The sequence below is a fragment of the Chiloscyllium plagiosum genome, unplaced genomic scaffold (assembly GCF_037043375.1).
Source record: "Chiloscyllium plagiosum isolate Xiang-an unplaced genomic scaffold, Cpla_swu_hap1 HiC_scaffold_25, whole genome shotgun sequence".
NCBI lineage: Eukaryota > Metazoa > Chordata > Chondrichthyes > Orectolobiformes > Hemiscylliidae > Chiloscyllium > Chiloscyllium plagiosum.
The window spans coordinates 51,165,925-51,182,284 of NW_028270163.1; the positions used below are offsets into that span (position 1 = coordinate 51,165,925).

General features: G+C 39.7%; 1 protein-coding gene across 2 annotated transcripts in view; it reads right to left on the bottom strand.

Moving 5' to 3' along the window:
• Positions 1–429: 429 nt before the first annotated feature.
• Positions 430–16,360, bottom strand: part of arhgdia (Rho GDP dissociation inhibitor alpha) — a 49,811-nt gene continuing 33,880 nt past the window's right edge. For both annotated transcript variants that reach the window (XM_043715019.2, XM_043715017.2), the window contains exons 3-6: positions 13,316–13,399; positions 9,031–9,107; positions 6,791–6,854; positions 430–1,899 (exon numbers count right to left, since the gene is read on the bottom strand). In XM_043715019.2, the coding sequence (XP_043570954.1) occupies positions 1,700–1,899; positions 6,791–6,854; positions 9,031–9,107; positions 13,316–13,399 (425 nt within the window). In that variant the 3' untranslated portion in view covers positions 430–1,699. The remainder of the gene's footprint in view (positions 1,900–6,790; positions 6,855–9,030; positions 9,108–13,315; positions 13,400–16,360) is intronic.

Sequence of the window (16,360 nt, forward strand, 5' to 3'; positions counted from 1 at the left end):
ATCAGTACAACCCGCTCAAGCCAATTACACCATTCAAAAAGAACATGCCCAATATTGTCTCTTAACCCCACTTTACTGCATTATACCCTCTGCTGCCAACAAAACTCCTCCAGTGAAGCAATTCCTCATTTCTAGAGGTCAGTGTGACGGAAAACAAGCCTCTCAACAGCCACCTTGTCAAGTTCAAAGGTCAATCTCAAATGTTAACCACTCCTCTCCTCACAGATGCTGCAAGATTTCCTGAAATTTTCCTTTCATATTTTAGATTTCCAGCAATTGTCCATGAAACTTACTGCTGCGTTGGGCCACCTGTCCTAATTTCTCACGTGGATTGGTGTGAAACTCAGATAATGTATGCAAAATGCTTTAGGATGTTGTCTTCAAATTTAGAGATTATGCAAGTTGCTGACAGAGAAAAGACGACAAGTATTTAGTCGGAATATTTTATTATATTTGCAGTGAAAACGTGGGTATGGTTTTTTAACCTGTTAATATCCAGTCTACACAGGAGTCACAAGAGAACATAAAAAAAAATCCATTATTGTATATGGGGAAGAGCAGGGGATATGGCAAGACAGACAGGTAAAATCACATTTGGTCCCAGTTCTAACCTCAATGGCTAAAAGCTTCCAATGATATATGCTGGCTGCTTAGAACACTTTATTGAATATGCCACATTTTAAAAATGAAACTATTCAACTAAAATTAGCCGGATGGTAGTGTAGAGAATCCAGAAATGGAATACTGACACAGATTGATATGAGGCACAAAATACAAAGAGGCATAACACGAGTTCCACCATCTCTTTCCAACACTTTGAAGCAATGCTCCTTTATCTTTTTGGTTGACACTTCATCCACTGCTGACATTTCATGGTCAGGCAGTTCCACTTAGCACCTGTAACTTGAAAAACTATACATGATTCCGTCTGCTGTAACATGCCTAGACACAGCACAAAATTCTCTCTAAACCATAGGCCTTCAATACTCAATTGTGTACATCTGAAATACTACTTTTAATAGATGTGCATTCACATCAGAAATGCCAGCATTGATCAGACTAGCTGCAGTGCAATGTGATCACAACCACAAGCACCTAGTAAGACAAAATGGTTTCTGGATTCATGCTACTAGTATAAAGACCTTGACTAGGAAATTCTATGATTTTTTTCAAAAACAATTTTAGCATATATAAGGCAACATGGTTACACAATAAAAATTACAAGTTTTTTTTTAAATTCAGAGAAAGAACTGCCTCTAACAAATTTACATTATATTCTTTTGCCTGGTTGAAACATCATGATCATCTAAATTTCCAAGCTTAGCATTGCGCTTAAGTAATAGATAAGAAGTGGTCAAAGCTCCACTGCAGAATGTCAAGACCTCAAGCCAAGTCTATATGACTCATTGCTTCCTCTTTTAAAGCAACATACTGCAGTCCCACCCTCCCCATCCCCCACAAAAGGCAGCTGCTGGAAGGAAAAAAAGCAAACTAAAATGAGACTGGGGAATGAAACATGTAGCCGTGCCTCTGACCTGTGCCTTACAAAAAAAGGATTTGATTTTCTTTTGCCAATGATCTCACTGTGCAGTATAAATCTCGCATTTTTTTGTTCCTTTTCAAAAAAAGATTACTTTGGTACAGGTGGTGTATTTTTATGTTTCCTCTGTCAGATGGACTACAGCTGGTCTTGTGTTGATTAATCTTTCCATTCCTTCTTTATGTTGAGCTGCCACTCCCAGGTGAGGTGGTTATGCTTGTCATCATCTGTGAATAAGGATTTGATAGTATAGGTGCCCCTCACGAACATTCCTTTGGGTGCATCTTCCTGTGTTGTAAGGAACTCATATTCGGTGTCACGTGGACCATAGCTCCCCACCATGTATTCAGCTTTATCAACTGTTCAAAGGGTACAAGAAAAAGGAATTTTAATGAATCATCCATTTAATTTCTCACTAGGTCTTCATTCAAGCTGCACATTTATGCTTCTGACATTCCGAGCACAATACACGCTTATTTAAAACGTTCCATAACCTGCTCGCCCTGCTTACATTCTTTCACAGGATGTGGGAGTAGCTGATTAGGCGCGCATTAATTGCCCTTTGATAAGCTTCCCCAGGTCAGTCACCTTTTTGAATTGCTGCAATCCATTTGATGTTGATATACCACAGCACCATCAAGAAGGGAGCTCCAGTATATCGATCTCCTGATTATAGTTCCATGGCAGAATGGTGTGGGCCATGGGAGGGAACTTGCAAGAGGGGTTGCCATGCACTCCAGCCCAGGTGGGAGAGCTCTTGGGTTAGGGGGAAAAGACAGGAAATGGAATTGAGGATCATCAGACACAAGAACAGAAATTGCTGGTCTGGCAGCATCTATGGAAAGGAGGCAGAGATAATGTTTTGAGTCCGGTGACCTTTCTTCAGAAGTGACTGTAGCTAGGAAAAGGCTGGCATATATGCTGAAGATTGGGTAGGGGAAGAGTAAACAATAGGTGGTCATGGAGCCTAGAGAAAGAAAAACAATTGGGTAAAGGGAATGGGTAATCGTCGGCCTGGGGGAAACAATATCTGCTAATTAGTGGCTGACAATGGATTATTGTGGAACTCCAACTCTGGATGTAAGTTTGTGGTAACAGCCCATATGATAAGACCTGGAGTGGGGTTTAGGGCAAGGACATAGGAGAAGGTGCTCAGGCCCTAATATTATTCAACTCAATATGGAATCCTGAAGGTTGCAGGACCCCCAAGTAGAAAATGAGGGGAAGGAGGGAATGATGAATGTTTGTGAATGGGATGCTAATCAGGTGGACTGTTTTGTCCTGAATAGTGCCAGGTTTCTTGAGTGTTGTTAAAGCTGTACTCAGTCAGGCAAGTGGAGGGTAATCTAGCACCCTCCAGCATTATAGTTAGTAGACTTTGGGGAAGACAGGTGATGAATTACCTCACCACAGAATTTCCAACCTATGTTGCTCTTCTTTTATGGAATGTCAAAGGGAGATGGTTAGATTCTTCCTTATCTGGCACCTGTGTGGCACAAATGTTAATTGCCACTTTCACCCTAAGCCTGATTGTTCAGGGCTTGTTGCATTATTAGAGGGGTCACAAATGGGTGCTGAACTTGGTGCAATCATCTGTCTGAGCTTATTGGGGGGGGGCAGGGGGGGTGTGCTTACTGATGAGTAAGTTCTCAAAATGCTCACCATCTGTCATCATCTCCATCACCCTAGGAGACAGCCACTTGGCATCTTAAGCCTACATACCATTAGATGATGGATTATCGTAACCTTGTCTCGGTTCTGTAGTCCTTAATATCCTTTCCGAAACAAAAACTAGTACATTTTAATTTTTCAACTTAACCACCCACAACCTTACAGCAGTATGTTCTACAGCTTCTCAAGCTTGGTTTGCTCATCAGTAAAATCACAGCTGAATCTCTAAATCAACTCCTCTTTCCTGGTCTAGCCTCTCAGTCCTTGAATACTTTTGTTCCAAAGCTCTAGCGATCTCAGTCCTCAATGGAGTACCTGTAGCATTTTGGAGAAGAATTTTAATGATTCACAACTCTAAATGAAGAAACTTCACATCTCAATCCTAAACAGTCAGCCCCTTATGAGCTCCAGTTCTAGAGTCTCCAGCCATGGAAAACAGTCTCTCAGCATCTTACTGGTTAAGCCCTTTCAGAGTTGTCAGCATTTCATCAAGATCAGTTCTCATTCTTCTAAACTCTGGGGAATACAGTGTCATCCCACCAAGTTTCTCCTCAGAGGACAGTGTCAGCCCAGGCATCACTCTAGTGAACATTTAACTGTAACCTGTAACACTATCTTTACTTGGATATGAAAAGCAAAACTGCGCACAGTATTTTAAATATGGCCACAACTGAAGATTTTCTCACTCCTACCCTCCAACTCTTAAGGCCAACATTTGCCTTCATAGAATCATAAAGCACAGAAACAAACCCTTCAGTCCAACCAGTGCTTGCCGAGCATAATACCAAACTAAACTAGTCCCACCTGCCTGCGCTTGGCTGATTTCCCTCCAAACCATTCCTATTCATGTACCTATTTGAAGTTTTTTTTCAGCGTTGGAATTGTACCCACATCCACCACTTCTTCAGGATGTTTATTCCACATGCAAACCACCTTCTGTGTAAAACATTTGCCCATGTCTTTTTTAAAAATGCTCTCCTCTAACCTAAAAAAAATGTACCCCCGGTCTTAAAATGCCCCAACCTAGGGAAAAATCAACTATTAACTCTATCTCTGCCTCTCATTACTCTATACATGTCTCTATCAGGTGTACTTGCAACCCCCAATACTCCATTGACAAAAGTCCCAGCCTATTCAGCCTTTTATAACTCAAAATGTCCAACATCCTGGTAAGTCTCTTCTAAACCCTCTCCAACTTAATATTTTTCCTATAACTGGGCAACCAGAACTGGATACAATATTCCTATTTGTATCCTTTCTAGTGCATGTTAACTATATTTTATGTAGGTTGCCTGAACCCTTTAAACATTTACATTTCGCAGGTACTCACTATTTAGATAATTCATAGATTCACAGAATCCGTACAGTGTGGAAATAGGTCATTTGGCCTAACAAATCCACACTGACCCTCTGTAGCGTAACCCACCCAGACTCATTCCCCTACTACTCTACGTTTACCCCTGACTAATGCACCTAACCTACATATCCCTGAACACTGTGGACAGTTTTGCACAGCCAATTTACCTGACCTGCACATCTTTGAATTGTGGAAGGAAACCAGAGCACTCGGAGGAAACCAAGGCAGATACAGAGAGAATGTGCAAACTCCACTTGTGTTTTCCTACCACAGTGAATACTTTCACTTATCCAACATTATATTCCATCTTTCGCTATCCTCCTAACTCAAGGTATTTCTTTGTGACTTACTGCCCCACTTGGTTTTGTATTAACAAATTTGAATATATTACACCTGGTCTCTTCATTTAAAGACACCGATATAGATAGCAAATAACCAGCACTTCACTTGTTACAAAACACACAAAATGCTATAAAAACTCAGCAGGTTTGGCAGCATCTGTGGAGAGAGAAATGGAATTCATATTGAGTCCAGTATGACTCTTCTTCAGAGCTGAAAGATACTGGAAAATGCTGGGTTTTATTTGTTGTTGAGACAGGAGGAGAGAGAGCAGCAGCAAATGGAACAGAAAAGGTGAATCTCCTGTTGGTGACACCCGTGAGAAGATTTAGATGTGAAATAGGTGTACGTTAAACAGGACGACAAAAAATCTCCTCTGAGCCAACAAACCACAGCAGAGACAGGGGTATGTAATCAACACGAAGCACAGGCATCATGCTCTGAATGGCGTGCGTGTCAAAGAGAAAAGAGCACAGAATGTGCAGAGAGTGAAAGTGCCTTAACAGTGATGGACCGGGCATTGCAGGCCCTGTGGAATGCTAACAGTGAAAGGGAAAAGGATGATGATGTGTTTGGGGATCAAGGTATCCTGCTGGAAGTGGCAGAACATCTTACATCCAGCCATCCAGAAAATGACCGGTTTCTCTGATGCAGTGTATTCACCAGCCCTCAACCCGCGCTAATGTATTACTCCTAACCATACAACTTACTATATCTCAAATACATTGAAAAGTCAAATACATTTCATCTTGTGCTTGCCCTATCTATGCTACACCCTCAAAACAGTCAGATGTATCCAACTTTTAATTCCCTTTCATAACAGTGATGTCAGCCTAGCATTCTGAAATGCCTATAGTGATGTTACCAAATGCTACTACAATCTAGTTATCTCACTATTGATGCCAGGCTGTCATTCCAGTTTCCTCCCTCCTTCCCCTTTTTAAACCAGTTAGCTTGCTTTTGCTATTTTCTAGTGTACAGAACTGTTCCAGAATCAAGAGAATTATGCAAAAATTAAAATATATATCTATCACTCCAACGACTTCCCAAAATCTTAGGCTGTAGGTCAGCATGACCAGGGATTTGATGATTAGATTTTCCAGTATTTTTTCTAGCCTAACAATAATATCCATAAATTCCTCATTTGCATTACTTTTAATCCCCAACACATCAATAGTGTTTGCCATACAAACTCAGATAAAACATTTGATTAGCATTTCTGCCATTTTCTTATTTCCACTATAATTTCTTTTCTGCTTCTACTCTCTGCAGGATCTACACTTTTGCCAGTTTCTTCCTTTCAAAAACAGTAGCCTTTATAACTGGCTTTCATATATCTTATTAGTTTTATTTAGCCCTCCTCATCACTTTTCTGATCAACATTTAAGGATTTCCAACACGTTCCCAATCCTCTTAGGACACTTTGGGCAACACAGTAAGCTTTTTCTATTCTGACACTGCCCTCAGTCTCCATGTGTTTAAGTCCAAATCAGATATCAGAATGTTGAAATTGATCCTTCAAGTAACTGCAAATTCAATTTTTATTATTTGATTAACTTAATTCCTGCAACTAGAGCTAATATCTATGTCATCAGCACAAAAATCAAACCAAAGCAACATTAGCTATGAATTCTGAATTTAACAAAAATTGCATCAAACTCTATTTATCTGGAGTAACAAAGTTATTGTATTTGAAATCTGAATAACAAGGAAACTGGAGTGTTTCTATTTAGCTGGGGATGGGCAGGGAAGAAAAACCTGCTCTTGGGAACGTGGTATATGGAGGAAACGTCGACTTTTTTTAAAAATTGGTTTTCATTCCAAGTATTTCAGAAAGAGAAATTTAACTTCACATTCAGTGCACAAAACACACTTGTACTCACTTGTGATTCCTTTCCTTATCGTTGTTTGAACATACTTCAGTCCAGAGACTATTTCCTTATTAACCTGAAAAGAGAGAGAGAGAGAGAGAGAGAGGGGGAGGGAGAGGGAGATTAAATAAACACATGGCCTTTCAGCTATTGATACAATCAATGTTAACCCTTATTGTGGATTAATTTGTAAGGAGTTTGATATAAAACATGCTCATTCTAGAGAACAGACAGACATTGTAAGTTTCATTATTCATTGCCTTCAAGCAGGTCTGTAGTTAGCTTTGCAAACACCATGATCCTGGTGTAAGAATGGACTCTCAAAGCTGTTTTAAAAATTCTGTTATGAGCTTCACTGGCTAGGCCAGCATCCATGCCCATCTCTAATTGCTGAGAGGGCAGTTTCCAGGCTTTGGGCCTGGAAACACACGTAGGACAGCCCAAGCAGGGCCAGTAATTTCCTTCTCTAAATCCATTAGTAAACCAGATGGGTTTTCCTGACAATTGATGATGGTTTCATGGTCATTATTAGATCCTTAGTTCCAGATTTTTATTGATTCAAACTTCACCATCTACTGTACTGGGATTCTAAACCCCACTCCAGGAAATATTATATCTGGATCACTGGCTTAATAATTTAGCAATAATCTCACTAGGTCATCACATCCCCATAAACTTAACTGTATAGGCATACTAGATAAAAGGATGGATTGCAAAGTAGAAACAAATCTCCCCTCTTCTCACCATGAGATTGGAGACTAGAGCTGCAGCACAATGGCACTCAGAATTGGTACTTTCCCAAATGGGACTTCCACATACATCAGCAACAATGTGTATTGATAGAATGTTTCCATGTAGCAAAGTGCCACAAAATGCTTCAGAGGAGCAATAACAAAATTTGACAGCTGCACAAGGCAATAATTGGACAGGGAAGTGGTAAGTTTTAAAGAGCATCTTGAAGAGGAGAAACTAAGTGAGGGAACTTTAGAGTTTAAGGCCCCAGCAGCTCAAGACACAACCACCACAATGGAACAATTAGAAATCAGAATACTCATGCAGCCAGAATTGGAAGAGGAAAGGACGTTCATGATGCTGGGATGAGAGATATGTAGAGGGTCTAAAAAGGATTTTGACAAGGGTTTAAATTTTATCAAATTTAGGAGTGGGAGCCGATTTAAGTTGGCATGCACAGAGACAATGGGTGAAAAAATCTTGGTGACATGATACAGGCAGAGTTTTGACAATGCTGACATTCATGGTGGTGTAAGATGGTGTAAAAGGGTGGCACGGTGGGGCTCAGTGGTTAGCACTGCTGCCTCACGGCACCAGGGTCCCAGGTTCGATTCCACCCTCGGGCGACCGTCTGTGTGGAGTTTGCACATTCTCCCAGTGTCTGCATGGGTTTCTTCTGGGTGCTCTGGTTTCCTCCCACAGTCCAAAGATGTGCAGGTCAGGTGAATTGGCCATGGGAAATTGCCCATAGTGCTAGATGCATTAGTCAGAGGAAAATGGGTCTGGGTGGGTTACACATCAGAGGGTCGGTTTGGACTGGTTGAACTGAAGGGCCTGTTTCCACACTGTAGGGAATCTAATCTAATCTAAACTAAGAACACTCCCAACAGTCAGCATTCACGGAGAGGGACCTCTATCCCTGACTGTTATATATACTATCCAGTGTTGCCTTCTGGGTGTCAGCCAACACCATGCTTCCTCGGTGAGCCTGTCCTTAGTCAAAAATGCCTACTAGTGTTTAGCATTAAAATTGTGAGGCACTTTGTTGTCTCAGCCACAGCTAGGAAGTGGCTACGGTTCCAAGACCACCAGATAATAAAATAACCTCCATGCCTGTAGATAACTAGAAGAGTTTAATTATAAAGACTTCCTATTTTTACTGACAAGATTTTAAGATTCTTGTCATACAGAAAAGAAATAGCAACAGAAACAACTCTAAAAATAGACCCAAGCAATCATAATTCTGAATTTTAAGCTATAGCACAAAGTGGAGGGAGCCCCACAAACATAACAATGGGACCATCTGTAAAACTGATCAATATGCAAGTCTGCACTCTCACTGTTCCAGAGTTCAGGTTGCTAACAGCATTCCTGCTTTTCAGCTAAATACACAAGAGCTGGAAGGGTATGAATTTGGAGGCTATAGGAGGTAAGCAATTGCCCAAATCCAGAGTCAGGAAGACCACAAACAATAACTACCCAAGCAATCTCAATACGTGATTACAAGAATAGAAACAAACCTTGAAGTTGATTTTTATCTTGTATTCAACACCCTCTTTCAGCACAAAACAATGTTTTTTAAATTTTTCAACGTCACCTGAAAATAAAAACATTTTGTCAAACACAGGTTTAAATTATTTAGAAATTTGAGCAGTTTCAATAGGTGCATACACAAAATTACAGATTGTAAAGAATCCAAGGCTGCTTTAAAGAAAAGGTTTCAGAAACTAAGTGGTTAAATCGTGGAAAGCACAATTGGAAAAAGTTTTGAGAAAATTTTGCAAAGTAGAAGATGCGTGTCCTGCCAGAGCCCAACAGGGAGTACCCATTAGGGCATGCTACTGAAGACAAGGTAAATGAGTAGAGGGGAGGACAAGGAATCAGTAAACAGAAAAGACAGTGTAACTAAAACAGAACTGGTGATATTGTTAAGAATGTGGATTATGAATGCCAGTGGGATTAGCACAGGTAGTACGACAACGTTAAGATAGCTTGGGGAGTTATCTTTGAAGTTCAGTACTACGGCCTATGTACAAAAGAGCTATACTCTAAACATCTCACATGTTATGACATTGCAAACTCTTTGACCATCCAATTCACATGAAAGGATGAGAAGGATATGGACTAAATGAAGGAGCTGGTCATTGACTCTCTATCAAGGTAGAGACAGTCAGAGCTTCAAGTTGGAGTAAAATATCACCAAGCAATCTGTCGTGGTCTATTCACGTCAACACTATAGTCAGGAAAGCACACCAACACCTCTACTTCCTCATAAGGTGATGCAAGTTTGACATGTCCACAATGATTCTTACCAAATTTTATAGATGCACCATACAAAGCAGCCTATCCAGATTCACCACAGCGTGGTATGGCAACTGCTCTGCCCAAGACCACAAGAAATTAGAGTGCAGCCCAGTTCATCACAAAGCAATTTTGCTTCTATTGACTCCATCTACACTTCCAGCTACCTCAGGAAAGCAGCCAACATAACAAAAACCCCTCCTACCCTCGTTATACTCTCTTCCAAAGTTTGAAAACAAATAACAACAGATTTAAGAACAGCTTCTCCCCTGCTGTTATCAGATTTTTGAATGGAGCTCTCATCTTAGAATTGATCTTTCTCTGCACCTTCTCTGTTGCTGTAACACTATAATTCTGTATTTTGTTCTATAACCCTGATGTACTTATATAAAGTATGATTTGCCTGGGCAGCGCACAAAACAATACTTTTCTCAGTACGTGGCAATAATAAACCAAACGAAAAAAGCTTCAGAAAAATGCGACTACTTCAGTTTAGGAAACCTGGTCAGCATGAGCGAGTTGGGCTGAAGGGCCTGTTTTCGAGCTATATGATTCTGATTCTAGAACTATTGAATGATCACTTGAAGCATAGTTTATTGAACTGTCCTACAATACACCACAGAATAAAAAGGACCCGGTTCTAGCATTTAACAGTTCTTCTCTTTCAGCTTCAGAGCAAACAGATGTGCATGTATTTGGAAAGGCAAGGACTGATTAGGGATAGTCAACATGGTTTTGTGTGTGGGAAATCATGTCTCACAAACTTGATTGAGTTTTTTGAGGAAGTAACAAAGAGGATTGATGAGGGCAGAGCGGTAGACGTGATCTATATGGACTTCAGTAAAGCGTTTGACAAGGCTCCCCATGGGAGGCTGGTTAGCAAGGTTAGATCTCACAGAATACATGGGGAACTAGCCATTTGGAAACAGAATTGGCTCAAAGGTGGAAGACAGAGGGTGGTGGTGGAGGGCTGCTTTTCAGTTTGGAGGCCTGTGACCAGTGGAGTGCCACATGGATCGGTGCTGGGTCCACTATTTTTCATCATTTATATAAATAATTTGGATGCGAGCAAAAGAGGTATAGTTAACAAGTTTGCAGAATGCAAAATTGGAGGTGGAGTGGACAGTGAAGGAGGTTACCTCAGATTACAACAGGAACTTGACCAGATGGACCAATGGCCAAGGAGTGGCAGGTGGAGTTTAATTTAGATAAACGTGAGATGCTGCATTTTGGGAAAGCAATCTTAGCAGGACCTCTACACTTAATGGTAAAGTCCAAAGGAGTGTTACTGAACAAAGACCTTGGAATGCAGGTTCATAGTTCCTTGAAAGTGCAGTCATAGATAGATAGGACAGTGAAGGCGGCGTTTGGTATGCTTTCCTTTATTGGTCAGAGTATTGAGTACAGGAGTTGGGAGGTCATGCTGTGGCTGTACAGGACTTTAGTTAGGCCACTTTTGAAATATTGCATGCAATTCTGGTCTCCTTCCTATCGGAAAGATGTTGTGAAACTTGAAAGAGTTCAGAAAAGATTTACAAGGGTGTTGCCAGGGTCGGAGGATTTGCGCTACAGGGAAAGGCTGAATAGGTGGGGGCTGTTTTCCCTGGAGCATCGGAGGCTGAGGGGTGATCTGATAGAGGTTTATAAAATCATGAGGGACATGGATAGGAGAAATAGACAAAGTCTTTTCCCTGGGGTCGGGGAGTCCAGAACTAGAGGACATAGGTTTAGGGTGAGAGGGAAAAGATATAAAAGAGACCCAAGGGACAACTTTTGCACGCATAGGTTGATACATGTATGGAATGAACTGCCAGAGGAAGTGATAGAGGCTGGTACAATTGCAACATTTAAGGGGCATTTGGATGGGTATATGAATAGGAAAGGTTTGGAGGGATATGGGCCGGGTACTGGCAGGTGGGACTAGATTAGGTTGGGATAGCTGGTCGGCATGGACGGATTGGACTGAAGGGTCTGTTTCTGTGCTGTACATCTCTATGACTCTATAGAGAGCTAATTTAAATCAGATATAACTTGAAATGAACCCAGGCAACCTTCTGTCTTGAACATCCATTTAGTGGTTTAAATTCAGGCATTCAGTTACAAGATTTTATTGAATTTGATGAGGTAATCCAGGAATTGAAAATAAATTAGATCAAATAAAAATGAAAAGATGTAGTATGAACAAGTGCTATTTGTTCACTAAATATTCAAATAGATGGTCAAAAAGATCTAGGGGTTCAACTAGATTTTTTTTATATAGTCAACATGTCCAAACACTGCAGAGATATAAATGACATCAACAGAATGGATAATAAAAACAAACATTGCCGGGGATATTCAGCAGGTTTAGCAGCATCAACGGAGAGAGAAAAACAGTTAATGTTTTGAGTCCAGTATGACTCCTCTTAGGAAGAATCATCACACTGAACTCAAAATGTCAACTCTTATTTCTCTCTCCACAGATGCTGCCAGACCTGAATTTCTCCAGTAATTTGCTTTTATTTCAAATTTCTAGCATCCACGTTATAACTAGTTGTGTGTTTGTAAAGGCAGAACAGTATGTTGTAAAGTGTGTTTAACACAAAAATCTTCAAAATACTTCACAGGAGGGCTATAAGCAAAACTAGGTGCAAGTCACATAATGAAATACAAGCCATATAAAAGCTTGGTTTAAGAAAATTTAAGGAACATGTTCAAGGGGGGGTGGGAGGGATTATTTGGGGTGGGGGGATAATAATAAGTAATTCCAGAGTTTCTAACTTATGCATCTGAAGGCCTGAGCACCAACGTAAAGCAATTAAAATTAGAGTACTTGAGGCCAGAGTTACATGAATATCTCCAAAGATAATGGGTGGAAGAGATTACAGACACTGGGAAGAGCAAGTCTCTAGAGAAATCTGAAGGAGGGTGAGAAACGTTTATCCGATATCAACCAACATAACTAATATAGGTCACCAAGCATAAGCATAGGTGAACAGATGTTATGTAAGTTAGGACAGGTAGCAGCATTTTCTACAGAGAACAGAATGCTAGAGGCCAATCAGAAACATGTTGGAATAGCCAAATGAAAGGCATCAAAGTTTTAACAAGGAAGCTGATACAGAGACCAGATCAAGCAATGTTACTGAGGTGGAAACAAACCAGAGAAAATCTTCTGAATAATGGCACAGTGTTCTGATTAGACCACACATTGACATAGACCCTTCGTCATCATGACACAAGGGAGATGTTCAAAACCTGAATGGGATGAGAGTGATCCTTGCCCACAGACATTTGGAGAAGGAATTCACCATTTTCAGCCATTATAAACTGAAGTGATGGTACAAAAACAGCAAATTGTACAGAAGATATCAATTTGAAACATTATTTCAAATTAAACAGTGACCATGAGAAAGGGGGGGGGGCAAAAGGTTCAAACTATAAATTGATTTTAACGCTTTTTTGAAAATGACATCAGAAATGCACATTGTGATCACAGACTCTCAATCAGGTAGCTTTACTGACCTGTTAAATCCAACACTAAGGACTGAGGTGCAGCTGCACACACCAGTGTTAGTCGAGTTACTTGAACATTTGGAACATTGGGATCTACAAATAAAAGAACATAAAATTTAAATACCGACATTTCCAAACATATCTGCCATTTCATAGCAAATGTAAGACAGGACAAGATAAAGCAAGATTCAAGAAACAACACTTGAAATATGCTTACAGAGAATTCCTTTTCGTGGCACAATTTGAAATACAAATTCCAAGTCAAAAAGATTCACGTCCTCCTGAAAGTTCTGATCAACAAAACCAAGAGACTCAATTTTCATTCAGATACCTCCTCCATAAACATGAAACTTGCATTCTATAAAAAGAGCTGTGCTTTGATATATATAAATTAGTATTAATAAAGAAACAACTTGCAAAAAAATGATTACACAGCCATTTATAGCCTAACAGGTTGTGGAATTTGAAACAGTTTACAGAACTCTGTACATCTTGTCTCTATAACTGACAGAAGATTCGCACGACTGATCAAATCATTTAACACCTGAACTACGAATTCCTGATGTTATTCAGCTTCCACATCTTAAATCATTGCCACTATAGTTCTTTTAAGCATTACTGATGTTGAATCTCCTCCATACAGTGAAATAATAATTCCAATCTCAAATTTGATGAAAAAGTTGTGAATCATGGAAACTTCTTGTCATTTCCCCAACATTTCTTCAATCTTCCTAGTCAGTATCTGATTCCTTCACACCCTGGGATATTTTGAGACTTTAGAAGCTCTATGTAATTGCTGCAGAAGCAAATAGTGAAAATCTTTACAAGTGGAGAAACAGAATCTCATGCACTGGCCTGTAATAAGACAAAGATGAAACCGTCAAAGCAATGCAGCAACACAAGGTGACTGCCCCCACCCACCACTCCCAAAGTTATCTGCCCACCTTCTTGAAACTGGAACCTTCAAAACACCAACTTAATGTGCTTTAAGCACATTAATTCAGAGTTTATTTTTTCCCAGTTATTACAAAGTTCCAGGAAATGCAACTCAAGGGTTTTGGAACAACCTCAAATTTAAACTTCTGCACAAATTTTAAGCACCTGCTATAATGCTCAAACATATCAAAAAGATTAAATACTCAGTATTTGAAAGTATGCATTATTAAAAACACTTGCCTGCCTCTGAGCACAGAGCTATTACAATCACTGGGCATTCATATCAAGTTAGAATAGGAGGAACTAGTTTATCTGGAGGTCAACTTTTATTCCATCCCAAAACAAATGTATCTGCACAAGTCTCACCTTTTAAAGTTATAAATAATATGCAATATAACAAGAGAATTTACAGTACCCAGACTAAGTTTATCTTCAGCTGAATGGTTATGTTCCATATATGTTTAAAGCAACTGGCGAATTCCAGAGCTACTGATTTTCAAGGCCAACACCAGTAACAATGCAGATCAAAAGCCAGTGCTGACCTGTTGGGGTAACATTTATTCTTTGTAAACAATATCACCTGAAGATATTTCTATAAATTTCGCAAATTAGGAGCTTCACTAGATGTAACTGACAGCCACCACCCTTTTTCTTCTGAACCCTGACAGACCCTAAAAGCTCAGAAGGAAGACCTTACACCATCACCAATTCATTTGAGAGCACTATGACACAATAACACACTTCCAGTTTTACCTTGGAACCAAGCACAGACTATTCAAAAGAAGTTGTACAAAGGATTACGCTTAATCTTTTGAAGCAAGTTACTGCACTACTTTCCCTTTCCTCCTCCTATCTGAAATAGTATCTCAAGCAAAAGGTAATTGGCCTTAATCTCAGCCTACATTATACATTTGAAGCTTACTGCAAGTTCTTAAGAAATAGGAACACAACAAGGCCTGTTTGGCTGCTTGATACAACTCTAGCATATCTGATCCTGGCCTTCATTTACTTTTCTGCTTGTCCTCAAATCCTACAACTTTCATCTAGATCAAAATTCGGCAATTCATCTTTGAATATACTCAATGACCCTGATTCCAATGCTCTGTATTAAAGAGAATTACAAAAGTTAGTGATCCTCAGAAGAAATTCCTCATCTCCATCTTAAATTATCTTTAAAATATGCCCCAGTTCTAGATTTCTCCACAAGGAAACATTCTCCCAGCATCATTTAAGTTTAAGACAATAGTTTTAGACACAATAAAAACCAAAAGAACTGTGGATGCTGTAAATCAAAAACAGAAACAGCTGAAAAAGCTCAGTAGGTCTGGCACCATCTGGAGAGAAATCAGAGTTAATGTTTCAGGTTGAGATCTCCTTCCTCAATTTTAGACCCAAACTTCTCACCCTCAATGAATAGTTATGATCATTCTTACCTAGACGATCCTAGATGAGATCATTCATTTATCCAGCCTCATTACACATTACCATTGCTTTAAAAAAAAGACTGCTTTCTCGTTCCAGAATATATTGTTATAAGAAACTGTCCCAAAATATACTCTATGAACTCACCCTCCAGGCTTCTTTAGGCAAAAGAATTAATTTAATCTCTGATAATTTAAATCTTCTGATTATTATACTTCCTCTTCCTTAGAAAGATCCATTATTTCTAAATTTATATTCTGTCCTACAGTATAACATTAGGAGGCTTATTAACCCGACACAGGACTGACTTCTTTCCTTTCTCAGCACCCAAACTGCTTCAACACCGATCCTTCAAATCATGATAATTTCTCACTACTGTTCAGATCTCATCTGCTTCTCTTTCCTCGTCCATCGGAAAGGTCAAATATTCTTGAACATTTAGGTCATGGTCACGGACGCTTTGCAACCATGTCTCTATTATTTCAGTCAATATTTCTGTGCACGATAAATTAATCCACCTGGTATGAATGTGGATTCTGATTTTATGCGATGGTGTATACTGTATTCTTATGCTGCAACCATCCTGTTACGCGTCTGACATTAATCACTACCCTACTTACTGCCTTGTCCTTTCTCCAATTCTCTAAATCTCCCCTCTTCTCAACACCTCACTGGTTTTAGTTTGAAGTCCTCATA